The 16,611-nt window shown below is 38.7% G+C and overlaps 1 protein-coding gene across 1 annotated transcript; it reads left to right on the top strand.

Moving 5' to 3' along the window:
* The first annotated feature begins 12,612 nt into the window (after positions 1–12,612).
* ARL14 (ARF like GTPase 14) lies at positions 12,613–13,549 on the top strand. The gene has a single exon (XM_025871159.2). It carries the CDS (start codon positions 12,737–12,739, stop codon positions 13,313–13,315), a length of 579 nt encoding a protein of 192 aa, XP_025726944.1. The 5' UTR covers positions 12,613–12,736; the 3' UTR covers positions 13,316–13,549.
* The last annotated feature ends 3,062 nt before the right edge of the window (positions 13,550–16,611 follow it).

Below are 16,611 nucleotides of genomic sequence, written 5' to 3'. Positions count from 1 at the left end.
GCCAAAATCATGAGTCAGACGCTTAACCGACTGAGCCACCCAGGCACTCCTGTATTTGCCAATCTTATCTGGGCTCTGAGCAGAGCTGTACAAAGAGGAAAAAGGCTTAATCATAAGTCTACTTTAACATGTGTTTAGAACCCAAATTCATATTAACCATACATTTCTCAAAGCCCTAAGTCAGAAATGTAGTTGGTGGCATTCCACCGATAGCTAGAGGAAATAAATCCAAATCCTCTTCAAAAGAATGGTCATTAAATTCAACCCTACATACACATTTTCAATATATACGAGGAAATAGCAGAACTAACACACTGCAGAGTGAGGCATTAAAATCTTCAAATAATGGAATGATCTGGTACAGAATAAAATATAAGCATGTTTAATATATTTAAAGAAAAATTTTAAAATATTGGAAGAATGCCAAACTATAAACTGTCAGAGTTGACCACACAGGCTTGAAAAACAACCAACAGAAGTCCTACATATTAAAAATGTAATAATTAAAATTAGAAATTCAGGTGTAGATAAAGCATAGTTGAAGAGACAATTCATGATGAATAGGAGGAAATTATAACAAATTCAGAAAAAGACAACAAAGAGGATGAAATTATAAAAGAAATATTAAGAGATATGGAGGACACAGAAGTAAAATTCCAACATATATTTAACTGGAGTTCCAGGAGGTGATAACAAAGATGAAGGGAGAAATAATACTATTAAAGAGATAATGGCTGAAAATTTCTTGAATTCTGAGAAGAGAATTTCTTTGTATCTGGTGATGAGAAACACCAACATACAGATTCAGAAAACAAAACTGCAAACAGAAAAAATAAAAAGAAATCACCTAGACACGTTATAGTGAAATTTCAGAATGCTGAAAGTCAGGAGACTGTATTAGAAGCATTTAGAGAAAGAGACAATGTTATCTATTAAGGAACTATATTTAAACTGACAGGAGATTTTGCCACAGCAACAAAGGAAGCCAGAAGACGGTGGAATGCTGCATTTAATGTACTGAGGGAAGATAAATGTCAAACTATTCTATTATCCAGCAGAATAATCTTTCAAACATGAGGTTAAAATACAGTTATTTTCTGAGTAAAAAAATTGAGAGCTTTTATTACAGCAAACCCTTTTTTAAAGATCTAGAGACTATACTTCACGATGAGGGTAAATAAACACTAGAGAAAGTCTGAGTATAAGAAGAAATGGTGAGCAATGAATGTAAACTTGTGGAAAATGCTAAGCAAGCATTTACTGAATAAACCAACGATGAAAATGTTTACTTTGAGGGTTAAATAAGTCAAGCTAGATAAACACAGACAACAATAGAATGTATAATGAAAGAGTGGTAAAAAGGAGTTAAAACACTCTAAGGTCCTTGTATTTTCCTAAACATGGGTATTGATATTATCTTCAGACATTAAGTTAAATATGAATGTTAAGATTTCTAAGGCAATTATATTCATTTTCTATTGCTACACAGCAAATTCCTGTAAATTAAGCAGCTTAAAGTAACATACATTTCTATTTCACAGTTTCTATGGGTCTATGGTCAGAAGTCCAGGCATGGCATAGCTGAATCCTCTGCTCAGTGTCTCACAAGGACTGCTGACCAGGCTGGGATTCTCATCTGGAGGTCAGTGTCCTCTTCTAAGCTCATTCAGGTTATTAGCAGGATTCAGTTTCTTGTGGTTGTAGGACTGAGGGCTCAGTTACTAGAGGCTACCCCTCTTCACAGGCCATTAACAACATGACTGCTTTCTTCCAGGCCAGGAGGACAAATCTAATGCTTCAAATTTCCCTTTTCAGGAAGGGCCCAGTCCCTTTTAAGGTTCTCCTGATTAGGCCAGGCCTACCCAGGATAATCTCCCTTTTGATCAACTCAAAGTCAACCAACATGAGACCTTAACATCTTAAAAATGTCATCACCTTTGTCATATAATTTAATGAGGGGAGTAACCTCCATCACATTAACAGGCACATCTACAATCATAGAAAGGGAATTATAAGCCACAGGATGGGAATTTTGGAGGCTCTCTGAATGCTGCCTACCATGGTTGAATTAGATTCCATAATTTCCAAATCAGTGGAGGTGAAAAAAAGGAAGGGAAGAAAAATTATAGTCAACTGAAACAAAGATTAAGGGCGAAAACACTGAAGAAACAGAAAATATAAAACAAAATGATAAATAAATACAATGTCAAGAAACTATGTTCTCCAGATGTAGACTAAGAATGTCAAACAGAATTTGAAAAAAAAAAGTTTAACTCTATATTATTAACAAGAAATATATCTCACCATAAGAACACAGAAAGGTTGAAAGGTAGGACAAGCAAACACTAACCAAAAGGAAATTGAGATGGTTATATTAGAAACAGGCCAACTCAAGAGAAAAAAATACTACTAGAGATCAAATGGGTCATTGCTATTGAGAAAAAGGTCAATCTACCAGCAAGATCTGACAATTCTAAACTTGTCAGTACTTAATATAATTGCTTCAGCATATAGGATGCAAAAATTATCAAAGGTATGAGAAGAAATGAACATATCACTGTTAGTTGGCAAGGTTTTACCGTTCCTCCCTCTTTGGTCAATAAATCAAGCAGACAAGATCTGAATGAACAATGCTCAAACTTGGCCTAAGAGATACAGAATAGTGTACTTAAATACGAAAGAATATACATGTTTTTCAAACATATGTGGAACATCTACAAAAAGTGACTACATACTAGGACATAAAGCATCTCAATAAATGTCCAAGAATCAGTATTTTTGACCACAGTGAAATTAAGTTAGAAATAAATTTTAAGAAGAATTTAAAACTGCTATCCTGTGCAGTTAGAAAAATACTTCTAAATAATTGATGGATCAAAGGAAAAATGTGTAATGGAAATTAGAAAATACTTAAAAAAAAACAATGAGTAAAAAAATGTGTGGCATGCAGATAAAATGATACTTTGGGAAAATTTACAGACTTAATGCTTATATGGAAAAGAAAAAACTGATAATGAGACTGAGAATAAATGAGAATTCACCATAAGCTATTATTATAAACCAACAAACAACAAAAGCAACAGGAAACAAAGCAGAGAAAGTAGGATGTGGAAAATAATAGAGATAAAAGCAGAAATTAATGAAGTAGAAAATAAAGTAAATAATATACTATTTAGTTATATATGTTTCTCTTACATATTAGTAATATATTACTTAGATCTTTTTATTCAGTAAATATTACTTAAGTAATATTACTTAGAAGTACATAATACTACTTATTATATATTACTTATATATTATTTTCTATAGAAACTAAAGACTAAAACCAAAAACAAGGAATGAGTACCATTATTTCAGGTTAAAGGTTATTTCTCTGGGGAAGGAGAGAAATGTAATCATTTAGGGGCATGCCGAGGTCTTCAGTGATATTGGTGATGTTCTATTTCCCTAGCTGGGTGGGAGAGACATTATGACCCTTTAAAATTTTACTTCTGTTCTTCTTTAAAATGCACATATGTATCACATAATCCTTCATATTGTGATGTTTCACATTTTTTAAAATAAAAAAAAATTTAAATAAGATAAAACAAAAGTCTTTTAACCAGGCCTGCTCCAAAGGAGAATAAACTCATTGGTTTTATGTGTATCTTTCTGAATTATTTTCTATGCACTGACATGTATATATCTGAGAAACATGTCGTTTGTTATTTTATGGGGCAGGGTTAACATAAATGATATTATACCAACTGTACTATTTTAGAATTTGTTTTTTCCCCTTAATACCTTTTAGCAAGCTCTTCCTGTAAGTATATGGACACTTACTAATACTGCTACACAGTATTATGTAGTTTGGGGACATTCTTTATTTACCGTCTCCTTGTATCAACCAGCAAGCGAGGCTGTGCAATAGTAATAAACAAACTTAGAATCTTGGTAGCTCGGGGCGCATGGGTGGCTCAGTCGTTAAGCGTCTGCCTTCAGCTCAGGTCATGATCCCAGGGTCTGGGATCGAGCCCCACATCCGGCTCCCTGCTCAGCGGGAAGCCGGCTTCTCCCTCTCCCACTCCCCCTGCTTGTGTTCCCTCTCTCGCTGTCTCTCTTTCTGTCAAATAAATAAATAAAATTAAAAAAAAAAAAAGAATCTTGGTAGCTCAAGAACAGTTTCATTTCATCCTCATGACACCTGTCCACTATGAGTTGACTGTCATCCTGTGTAGCTGAGATAGAGAAGGTATGAAGATTCTGTCCCAGGCCCTTTCTGCCCAAACCCTTTAGGGAAGCAGCACTCCGTAGAAGGAATACTTTGATGGAAGAGAAAGCTGTGGTTTCCATGATGGGCCCCCGCAATCTGGACTCTCCAAGAAAGGCCCAAATCTTCCTGGAGGATAATGGGTTATTCTTTGTCGCTAACCAGTATGACTCAGTGGGCCTTAGATTCAGCACCATACAGCTGCCCTGGGGAGGCTCCCTTGACGTAGGACTGAATCATAGATTGTTCCACTAAGCTTCTTAGAAGCCTCTGTGCCCACTACCCCTCATACCTGGCACAGTGCTTGGCACAGGACAATTAATAAGTATTTGTCTAATTGCTGGCAAAAGGATATTTTCTGAATAAATATATTTGATTTCTGTAAACCCATGAAATTAAAAAAATAAAAATTTTCCATACTGAATTCAAGAGAAAGCCACATCATATAATCTGTGAACTTGAGGTCTTCCTTACTTGCGGGTATTTACATTCCATACTGAGATTTCTATAAATATTTTCATGCAAACTTAGGTGTATCTTTTTGACTTGGCAAGTATTCAGTAAAGGGTTGGTGGAGCAAGATGTCCCAACATGTAGTTGGATAGAAAACTGATGGAGAATATGGAGTGGGCAGTAATGAGAAGCCTATATTCAACAACAAAGATGTTTTCAATGGTTAAAAAGGGCTTTATCCAGAAAGTTAGATTTCAAGCGTTAAGGATGCTAGCTTAGGAAAGAGTATGGCAAATGTGAGTCAGGGAACCTATTTTAGGAAGGGACTGGAGTACAAGAAACTGAGTTACCAGACTTGAATTCAACAGCTGGGACTAGGACTTATTTAAAAAGGCAAAGAATAAAAATACAAATAAAATTTAAAAAGGTAGGGGCGCCTGGGTGGCTCAGTCGGTTAAGCGGCTGCCTTTGGCTCAGGTCATGATCCTGGGGTCCTGGGATCAAGCCCCACATCGGCTCCCTGCTCAGCGGGGGGTCTGCTTCTCCCTCTCCCTCTGCCTGCCGCTCTGCTTACTTGTGCTCTCTCTCTGTCAAATAAATAAATAAAATCTTTAAAAAAAAATAAAAAGTAAAATTTAAAAAGGTAATTGTTTAGTTGTTAAAATTAAGATACCATGTTATGACTAAGTTAGTGGTTAGGAAAACTCTATGCTGGGTTTTAGAAAGGAGGATTGGAGCTGCTTAAGTACTTGATGTCTCAGATAGGGATTGAGACAATTAGATTCTAAAAGAGGATCAAGTGGGGCACCTGAGTGGCTCAGTCGGTTAAGCGTCTGGCTTCGGCTCAGGTCATGATCTTGGGGTCCTGGGATTGAGCCCCACGGTGGGCTCCCCACTCAGCGGGGGGATCTGCTTATTCCTCACCCTCTCCCTCTGCCCCTCTGCCCAACTCATGCCCTCTCTTTCTCTCAAATAAATAAATCTTTAAAAAAGTAAAAGAGGATCAAGTGGCCTCAACTATGGGGATAAGGGATTGCAGTTGTTGTGCCTGATAGCAGCAACCGAGAACGGTAAATAGGATAAATAGGACACTATGCCCCTCTTACTCATAATAGTCTGTATTAGTCAGGGTTCTGCAGAGAAGTGAACACATACAGATATGGATATGTAGAAAGAGATTTATTATGAGAAACTGACTCATGTGGTAGAGGATAAGTCCCATGATCTGCAGTCTGCAGGCTGGAGGCCCAGGAAAGCAGGGGGTATAAGTCCAGTCCAAACCCAAAGGCTGGAGAACCATGGGAGCCAATGGTGGAAGTCCTACTCTGAGTCGGAAGGCCTGGGAACCAGGAGGACTGATGCCTGAGGGCCAGAGAAGATGGACGTCCCCTATCACACAGAGAGCAAATTCACCTTTCCCTCAAATTTTTCTTCTATCAGGCCTTCAGAGGATTGGATGATGACCAATGGTGTGGCTGAGGATAACCTTCTTTACTCAGTTTATGGATTCAAATGCCAATCTCGTCCAGAAATACTTTTACAAACACACCAAGAGTAATGTTTTGCTGCTTTCTAGGCACCCCTTAGCCCAGTCAAGTTGACACATAAGATTAACCATCCCACAGACATTTGTAATGGAGCACAGTACTCTTTCCCACAGAGCCAAGATACAATCTTATACTCCCTCTCAAAAAAGTTATTAACTATAAATCTCATTTGGCCAGCAAATATAAACCTATCTGCTATCCTTTTGATTAGTAATAAAATAATAACAGATACCATTTAATGAGTGTGTACCATGTGTCATGTACTAGGCTGTCTTATATCTCATTTATTACTTAAAATAACCCTGAGAGGTAGATAAGATTATTTTCCAACTTACAGATAAAGAAATTAAGGTGAGAAGTAACTTGCTCAGATTTATACAGAAAAAAAAAAAGGTACAGTTGTGACTCTGACTGGAAGCCAGGTCTGTCTGATTTCAGAGTCTGTGCTAAACTAATTAAATTTAGATAGTATTAACGCTTCAAGCCTGTACCCAGCTAAATACTCTGATGTGCTTCTACAGTATTTAATCTGTACCCTGACATTTCTCATTCTGGAGTTAATTTTAGCTATGTCCTTAAACCAGCTGTTTGCCCTAGGTTGCATTATTTGAGGTAAGAGGGCTATCAGTGGAAAGCAAAGTCTAATGAAAATAATTTTGTCTCATCTGACCTTGGTGGGCTTCCTGGAAAGCCAACCCTGGAGCAATAGAACAGGGCCTGGGAAAACTTGAGGGGCTGCCCTAACTCTTGGGGGCCTTTTAAATAGTTTGTCATTTTAAATCTGATAACATTTCCCTTTTTTATCCCAACATGCCTTTTACCTGCTTACACAAAAGTTCCCTTTGGAATTTTTTACAAAAACTATCATCTGGACCCTAAAGACTCCACCAAAAAACTACTAGACTGATAAATGAATTGAGTAAGGTCTCAGGTTACAAAAACCAATGTACAGAAATCTGTTGCATTTCTATACACCAATAATGAAACATCAGAAAGAGAAATTAAGAAAATAGTCCATTTATAATTCACCAAAAACTGTAAGATACCCAGGAATAAACTTTACCAAAGAGGTGGAAGACCTGTACTCTGAAAACTGTAAAAACACTGATGAAAGCAATTGAAGATGACACAAAGAAATGGAAAGACATTCCATGCTCATGGATTGGAAGAACAAATATTGTTAAAATGTCTATACTACCCAAAGCAATCTATACATTTAATGCAATCCCTATCAAAATACCAGCAGCATTTTTCACAGAACTAGAACAATCTTCAAATTTATATGGAACCAAAAAATACCCAAAATAGCCAATGTACTCTTGAAAAAGAAAAGCAAAGCTGGCGGCATCACAATTCCAGACTTCAAGTTGTATTACAAAGCTGTAGTGATCAAAACAGTATGGTACTGCCACAAAAGCAGACACATAGATCAATGGAACAGAATAGAAAACCCAGAAATGAAACCAACTCTATGGTCAATTAATCCTTGACAAAGCAGGAAAGAATATCCAATGGAAAACAGACAGTCTCTTCAATAAATGGTGTTGGGAAAACTGGACAGCAACATAAGAAAAAGAAACTGGACCACTTTCTTATACCATACACAAAAATAAATTCAAAATGGATTAAAGACCTAAGTGTGAGACTAAAACCATAAAAATCTTAGAGGAGGACACAGGCAGTAACTTCTTTGACATCAACTGTAGCAACTTCCTACTAGATATGTCTCTTGAGGCAGGGAAACAAAAACAAAAATAAACTATTGGGACTTCATCAAAATAAAAAGCTTCTACACAGCAAAGGAAACAACAAAACTAAAAGACATCTATTGAATGAGAGAAGATATTTGCAAATGACATATTTGATGAAGGGTTAGTATCCAAAATATATAAAGAGCTTGTAAAATGGAACACCCCAAAACCAAATAATCCAGTTAAAAAATGGGCAGAAGAAACGAACAGACATTTTTCCAAAGAAGACATACAGATGGCTAACAGACACATGAAAAAATGCTCAATATCACTTATCATCAGGGAAGTGCAAATCAAAACCCCAATGAGATACCACCTCACACCTGTCAGAATGGCTAAAATTAACAAGTCAGGAAACAACAGGTATTGGTGAGGATGCAGAGAAAGGGGAACCCTCTTACACTGTTGGTGGGAATGCAAACTGGGGCAGCCACTGTGGAAAACAGTATGGAGGTTTCTCAGAAAGTTAAAAATAGATTTATCCTATAATCCAGCAATCACACTACTGGGTATTTACTCAAAGAATACAAAAACACGGGCAACCCTCTCAGGTCCCCTCCCTCTTTGGGAGCTTTGTACTATCACTTTGCTATTGCTCAATAAACCTTGCTTTGCTGCCCACCACTCTGTCTTCATTCTTTGAAGCAGCGTGACCAAGGACCATGTGTACCGACAGAGAAAAAAATACTGTACCATTTACCCATTTACGGGGGCTTGTCAGGGATCTCCACCATTGTTAAGGACAACTAACCAATAAAGGTCCTCAAACTCCAAATGGTGGTTCAGATGGAGCCTCACATGGAGGTCAAACCAGACATCTACAAGGGACCCCTTGATAGATTGGGATGATAGGAACCTTGGCTGCCACCCCATCCAACGCCCCTGACCAGAAAGAAGTAGCAATGATCAGTCGTTGCCCTTCTTCCCTAACAGCAGTTAGGGTTACCTCTTCAGAGGGGAGAACGATGTATAGTTGGAAGGCAGGCACGCAGGCAGGGACAAGGGGCTCCCGCCCGAAGAGGAAGCCACCCTTAAAAAAGCCACTCCTTACACCACCCTGGAAGGAGTCCTCCACCCTTTCCCAGATGACAGACAAATATCTGATTGGATGACAGGTGTAGGGAGGGTTAATCAGATTAAAACAGCCCAACAAGCCCATAAAAACCCCTAGACTTAGAAACTTCGGTGGCAACCCTCTTGGGTCCCCTCCCTCCTCGGGAGCTTTGTACTATCACTTTACCATTGCTCAGTAAACCTTGCTTTGCTGCCCCCCCCAGAAAACCCCACTAATGCAAAGGGATACATGCACCCCTATATTTATAACAGCATTATTTATAATAGCCAAGATATGGATGTAGCCCAAGTGTCCATCAATTGGTGAATGGAAAATGAAGATGTGATACACACACACACACACACACACACACACAGGAATATTATTCAGCCATAAAAAAGAATGAAATCTTGCTATTTGCAAAGACATGGATGGAGCTAAAGAGTATAATGCTAAGAGAAATAAGTCAGTCAGAGAAAGACAAATACCATATGATTTCACTCGTATGTGGAATTTAAGAAACAAAACAAAGGAGCAAAGGGGGGGAAAAGACAAATTAAACAGACTCTTTTTTAAAGTTTTTTTAAATTAACATATAATGTATTATTTGTTTCAGGGGTACAGGTCTGTGATTCATCAGTCTTACACAATTCACAGCACTTACCACAGTACCTACCCTCCCCAATGTCCATCACCAGCCACCCCATCCCTTGCACCCCCCCCCCACTCCAGCAACCCTCAGTTTGTTTCCTGAGATTAAGAGTCTCTTATGGTTTGTCTCCCTCTCCGGTTTCGTCTTGTTTCATTTTCCCCCCTCTTCCCCTATGATCCTCTGTCTTGTTTCTCAAATTCCTCATATCAGTGAGATCAAATGATACTTGTCTTTCTCTGACAGACTTATTTCGCTTAGCATAATACCCTCTAGTTCCATCCACGTCATTGCAAATGGCAAGATTTCATTTTTTGATGGCTGCATAATATTCCATGTGTATATATAGTACATCTTCTTGATCCATTCATCTGTTGATGGACATCTAGGCTCTTTCCATAGTTTGGCTACTGTGGACATTGGGGTGCATGTGTCCCTTCAGATCACTACATTTGTATCTTTGGGGTAAATATCCAGTAATGCAATTGCTGGATCGTATGGTAGCTCTATTTTCAACTTTTTGAGGAACCTCCATACTGTTTTCCAGAGTGGCTGCACCAGCTTGCATTCCCACCAACAGTGTAGGAGGGTCCCCCTAGGAAACAGACTCTTAACTATAGAGAACATAGTGATGGTTACCAGAGGGGAGGGGGGAGGGATATATCCTCTGCCCCACCCCCTGCATGCCCTCTCTCTCAAATAAATAAAATCTTTAAAAATAAATAAGTAAAATGTCTGGATTGATCCTCTACATCTCTTTCTTTTTCATATTTTCTATCTTCTATTTTCTGAAAGATTTTCTTCCAACCTATTATTGATCTGTTCAAATTTTGGAAATCATGTATTTATTTTTCAAGAGTTCTATTTTGTTTTTTGAGTAGCCTTTTGAATAGCATCTTTGTCTTGTTTTATGGATGCAGTACCTTTTCAAATCTCTTTGGAAATAAATTTAAAACTTATTGAAAATTTTCTTTTGTTCCCTGCATTACCCCTGTTTAAGCTTCTATAAAGCCTTATTTTTATCTTGGTCTTTCTCTCATTATATTGAAGGCATGCCATGTATTAAGTATGGGAACCTCTGTGCATTGAAAAGCTGATTGGGCATTCTGTGTACATGAGCAATGTTTGCCAACTGTCAGGTTGGATAAAGTTAATTAAATGTTGAGTTGGGCATTACGATGTGGAAACTCCCAACTGTCCAAACCTGGAGGTCTTTTTTCTGATATCATTCAATTTCTTTAAATTTTTTTTTTCCTGGAATAACATCTTGTTGCTGAATGGTCAGTCAGCAGAAGTGTGTATGCGTGTGGTTTTATTTATTTATCTATCTTGGGAGTCTTCATTTGGACATTTAACCCCCCTCTATTTTTAGTCCCTCATTTCATCCCTTCCATCTGTATCCTGTGCATCAAGACTCCAAGCTTTGGCTTTATCCTGCTGCATCAGTTACCACTGTTAAAAAGAAAACCACAGGCCCAAAATGGCATCACTTGGGCCAGGCTGAGTCACCAAACTGGGGCTTAAAACCTAACCTAACTGCAGATTCAACCTCCCCCAGAAATAGAACTTAACCTGTCAATCAGAAATTGTCTGAACAGCACCAATGATATAATTTGTCACATGGGCCGTCTCCATTCCCCCAAAAAGGAAGATGAAGTAATCCATCTAAAAAGATCCCCTGCCCTTCTCCCTAAGGGAGGGTGATTTTGCCTGAAACAATCCTTTCTTTTCTTTTGCTTGCCCCATTCTCCTTTCTTTTTATTTTTTTTAATGAAATATAGTTAATACACAATGTTACATGAGTTTCAGGTGTACAACATAGTGAATCAACAATTCTAACCATTATACTATGCTCACAAGTGTGGCTACCATCTATCATCATACAATGCTACTGCAATATCACTGACTATATTCTTTATGCTGTGCCTTTTATTCCTGTAACTTATTCATTCCAGAATAGGGAGCCTGTATCTCCCATTCCCTATATCCATTTTGCCCATCTCCTACCCCATCCTCCTTTCTATAGAAAGCTTCCATTTCGTACAACTTCTTGAAACTCCCCTTTACTTGCTAGATGGGATGCTGCCCAATTCATGAATCACTTAATAAAGCCAATCAGATCTTCAAATTTACTCAGTTGAATTTTGTTAATACCACTCATCCTCCATCTATATTCCACCTTGCAGAATTTTGTTGAAATCTCTCACCCTCTGACGGGTTCTCCTGCTCTTGTTACAGGTTTATATGTTCTTTTTATTCCTTCACCATCATTTTGGTGGAGTGTTGAAAGTAGATAAAAACACATATTCAATTTACCACCTTGAATGAGACTGCTTAATTTCAAAAGTATTTGTGTTACAAACTGCCCTCCTATCCTTGTATATTTGGTCTTGTGAACAGTATAAATTTTCTAGAAGAATAAAGAAGTGTCTCTGTATATTATGGGAGTAAGGTTCACATAACCTTGGGTGGTTTAAAGTATCCTACTGAGTGATCTGGACAAGGGGAAGTACTAAAGATACTTATGGCACTGTGAGATAAACTCTCTCTTCATGACTTCAGAAGCCTGGTTACTCATTTACAACTGGGATAAGAGAAATGTTCAAATAACTAGAGAAGTTCTATAAAACACTTGTTAAGTTTTTATTCTACTACCGAACCGTGTTCCCATTAACCTCTGGTTACCTCTAAATTTCCAACATCTGGAAGAGAACAAGCTCTGGCATCACCCAGCCAGCCCCTCCTACATCCTACTCACTCAAAGAATTTCCCCTTTGAGCGATTATAACATTGGCTGCTTACTCACACCAGATTCCTTAGGATTGGCCGGGACTGCAAATAAAACGTTGTTTGCCTATAATGAGGTCGATAAGCTGCTACGTAAATGCACACAAGCTCCCAGTCTTAAAACAGGACACGAAGCATTTGCTATCTTCTTTCCTTTTATTATTTTCATGTGAAACCTGGAGAGTAAACATTCTCCCTGGCCAAAAGAAAAGGTCTTTGAAGGAAGGAAAAAAAACAAACCCTAAAATGGGTCTACTGAGTTCTAAAAACCGCGAGACCAAGCAAGCCCGGATTCTTCTTTTGGGACTTGACTCAGCTGGGAAGTCTACCCTCCTTTACAAATTAAAGCTTGCTAAGGGTATTACGACCATCCCAACAGTAGGTTTCAACGTGGAGATGATCGAGTTGGAAAAGAGTCTTTCACTCACGGTCTGGGATGTTGGAGGACAGGAGAAAATGAGAACCGTGTGGAAGTATTACTGTGAGAACACCGATGGGCTGATGTATGTTGTGGATAGTACGGACAAGCAGCGACTGGAAGACTCCAGGAGAGAGCTGAAGCACATTTTGAAGAATGAACACATTAAAAATGTGCCTGTTGTCCTGTTAGCCAACAAACAGGATGTACCTGGAGCTCTGACTGCCGAAGACATCACCAGAACGTTCAGAGTGAAGAAGCTCTGCAGTGACCGGAACTGGTATGTGCAACCCTGCTGTGCCATCACCGGGGATGGACTGATGGAGGGGTTCAGGAAATTGACTGGATTTGTGAAAAGCCACATGAAATCAAGAGGAGACACTTTAGCATTCTTTAAGCAGAACTGAGGTCCAAGCAGTGACATATTGATGAAATTGAAAAGGTAATTTTTTTCCTATGCCAAGTGAGAAAAGCAAGTTGCCGAGTTAGCAAACTTTTCCTAAAAGGTTATTTCACCTAAATTCAGCTAAAAACTTAGAATAATATCTAGAAAATATTATTTTTAGTAAACTATGTGGTAATGATAGTTGAGAATAAAATCTTACAATTTTGTGCATGTTGGATGAATAAGAATAATTGTGTTTGGGACCAAATAAATTATTGCTTTATTGTTTTTATATGACTACTAGAACAAAGTTTAAGTAAACTGCTAATAGGGTCAGAATTCTTTCAGATGGTTTCCAGCTGTTACAGTATTGAATTTCTACCACACTCCTATGAAACAGCCAGTAAAAAATAGAACTTTAAATTATGGAGAGGAAAAAGTTTGATGTTAACATCTTGTAGATCCCCATGCCTTAAATGAAGTTTTTTTCTGGATTCCGGCCAACTCTTTGAAATCTATTGCTGGGAACTTCCTACAGTGAGTCAAACAAAGAACTTCAGGCTGTTAATTGCCCAGAAACATAGGAAGAAGTTTATACTTTAAAGTTCTGGGGACCAGGGTAGCTAGCTCCTTAGAGTTTAGGGCGAGGCCTGGGTTTTGCTCAGCTTGAGGTTAGAGCCCCAAGATGGGCTTATGTAGAATTCGGTAGAACAGTCATTACTCAGGAATATATGAACAGCTCACTGCAATGATCAAACAGGAACCAGAGCCAGACTTTAATCTCAGAGACTTTGCAATTCACAGGAGGAAGCAACGTAAAGCTAGTAGCTAGAATAGGGCAATAAGTACTATGTGTGATAACAGGAGCAACTCTTTTCTGACCTGGGAAAATAGGAAGTGCTTCATGCAGGAGGTAGTCTTTTTTTTTTTTTTTTTTAAAGATTTTATTTATTTATTTGACAGACAGACACAGCGAGAGCAGGAACACAAGCAGGGGGAGTGGGAGAGGGAGAAGCAGGCTTTCCGCTGAGCAGGGAGCCCGATGTGGGACTCGGTCCCAGGACTCTGGGATCATGACCTGAGCTAAAGGCAGACGCTTAACGACTGAGCCACCCAGGCGCCCGAAGGAGGTAGTCTTTAAGAAGGTTCCCAACTCCTAGGGACCCATGAAGGTGGAGGTTAGTCACTGGAAGTTCCCATCACTAGAAGACCCTAAAGAGCCACTGTGGGGGAGGGGAGAAGGAACTGGGGATTGAATTGGAATTCCCCTGACAGGCTCAGAACTCCCAGGAAGGTCCTGGTGCTAACAGATGACACTTTCTTCCTGCCCCACCTCTAACAAAGCTCATTTGGGCTAGAAGAAGCAGGCGTCAAGCCCTGACAGCAGCCCCTGGGGCTCCAAATCTTAAGGTCACAGAAGAAAATAAATGTTCAAGGGTGCTAGCCCCTGAATTCCTCTCATGGTTTCCTTCTCTCACCCTAGCCATGATCTTTATAGCAAAGATCTGAGTGCTGCATGGTAGGGATTCAAATATAAAGTAGACATACATATGGTTAACAGTTACCATTGGTTGAATGCTTGTCTGTGCCAGGTGTTGTGTAATCGCTTTCATTCATCTCATTTAATGCTGACAACTGCCCTGAGAGAAATTAGCATTATTATGTCAATTTTACAGAGGAGAGTACTGAGACTAAACAAGGTAATAACAATAACAACCACACAAAACCTAATTTGTATTTTAACTGAGGAGTGGCAGAGTCAAGATTCAAACTCATCTGTCTAACTTCAAGGCCAGTACTGTTACTTGTCATATTGTTCTGTAAATAAGGTATGGTGTCTATCTTCTATGAGCTTACTATACACAATCAAGAATAAATCCAAGCTAAGGGCACCTGGCTGGCTCAGTCAGTGGAGCATGTGACTCTTGATCTCTGGGTTTTAAGTTTGAGCCACACAGTGGGTATAGAGATTACTTAGAAAAATAAAATAAAATCTTTAGAAAAAAAGGGAAGCTAAATTAAAAATAAAACTACCATATGATCCAGCAATCCTACTACTGGGTATATATCCAAAGCAAATGAAATCACTACCTTGAAGAGGTATCTGCACTTCCATATTAATTGCAACATTATTCACAATAGTCAAAATGTGGAAACAACCTAAGCATCCATCAATGGATTAATGGATGAATGGATAAAGAAAATGTGGTACATATACACAATGAAATATTATTCAGCCATACAAAAGGGAAATCCTGATATCTGTGACAACATGGATGAAACCGGAGGGCATTATGTTAAGTGAAATAAGTCAGACACAGAAAGACAAATATTCTGTGATTTCACCTTTATGGGGAATCTAAAACAGCCAAACTCACAGAAACAAAGTAGATTGGTGGTTAAAAGAGGTTGGGGATGGGGTAAGGGGAAATGGGGAGACATCTGTAATAGGGCACAAACTTTCAATTATAAGATGAGTAAGTTCTGAGGATCTAATGTACAGCATGGTGACTACAGTTAATAATACTGTATTGCATACTGAATTTGCTAAGAGAGTCAATCTTAAGCATTCTCCTTAAAAAAAAAGTAAGGAGGATGTGTTAACTCAACTGTGGGAATCCTTTTACAATGTATATCAAATCATCACATAGTGCACTTTAATATATTACTATATATGTAATACATATTACAATTTTATTTGTCAATTATACTTTAGTAAAGCTGGGGGGGAAATAAATGCAGGCCAACATATAATACTTCTATATTAAGAAGGTTCTTTGAGGGGTACCTGGCTCGGTGGGTTAAGCATCTGACTCTGCTCAGGTCATAATCTCAGGGTCTTGAGATCAAGCCCTGCTTCAGGCTCTGCGCTCAGCGGGGAGTCGGCTTGAGATTCTCTCCCTCTCCCTCTGCTCCTCTCTACCCACCCCCCCAATAAATAAATAACATCTTAAAAAAAGAGAAGTTTCTTCGAAAAAACAAGCCAGACAGAATAAATTAAGTGCAATAACAGAGATATAAGAAACATGCTGACAGACTGGCAAAAAAAGTTTCTGATTTCAGGAAGATCTCAGTGGGGATCTTCAATGTTAAATGCTTGGTAGTAGTTTTTCCTAAGTTCCACAAAATTATTAAAACCACAAATATGCATCTTTTTTAAAAAATGCATCCTCTCTGGGCGCCTGGGTGGCTCAGTTGGTTAAACGACTGCCTTCGGCTCAGGTCATGATCCTGGAGTCCCGGGATCGAGTCCCACATCGGGCTCCCTGCTCAGCGGGGAATCTGCTTCTCCCTCTGACCCTCCCCCCTCTCATGCTC

The sequence above is a fragment of the Callorhinus ursinus genome, unplaced genomic scaffold (genome assembly GCF_003265705.2).
Source record: "Callorhinus ursinus isolate GAN/ISIS: 27379988/994484 unplaced genomic scaffold, GSC_fseal_2.0 scaffold1, whole genome shotgun sequence".
Lineage (NCBI taxonomy): Eukaryota > Metazoa > Chordata > Mammalia > Carnivora > Otariidae > Callorhinus > Callorhinus ursinus.
This window is presented reverse-complemented; position numbering and strand designations above follow the sequence as displayed.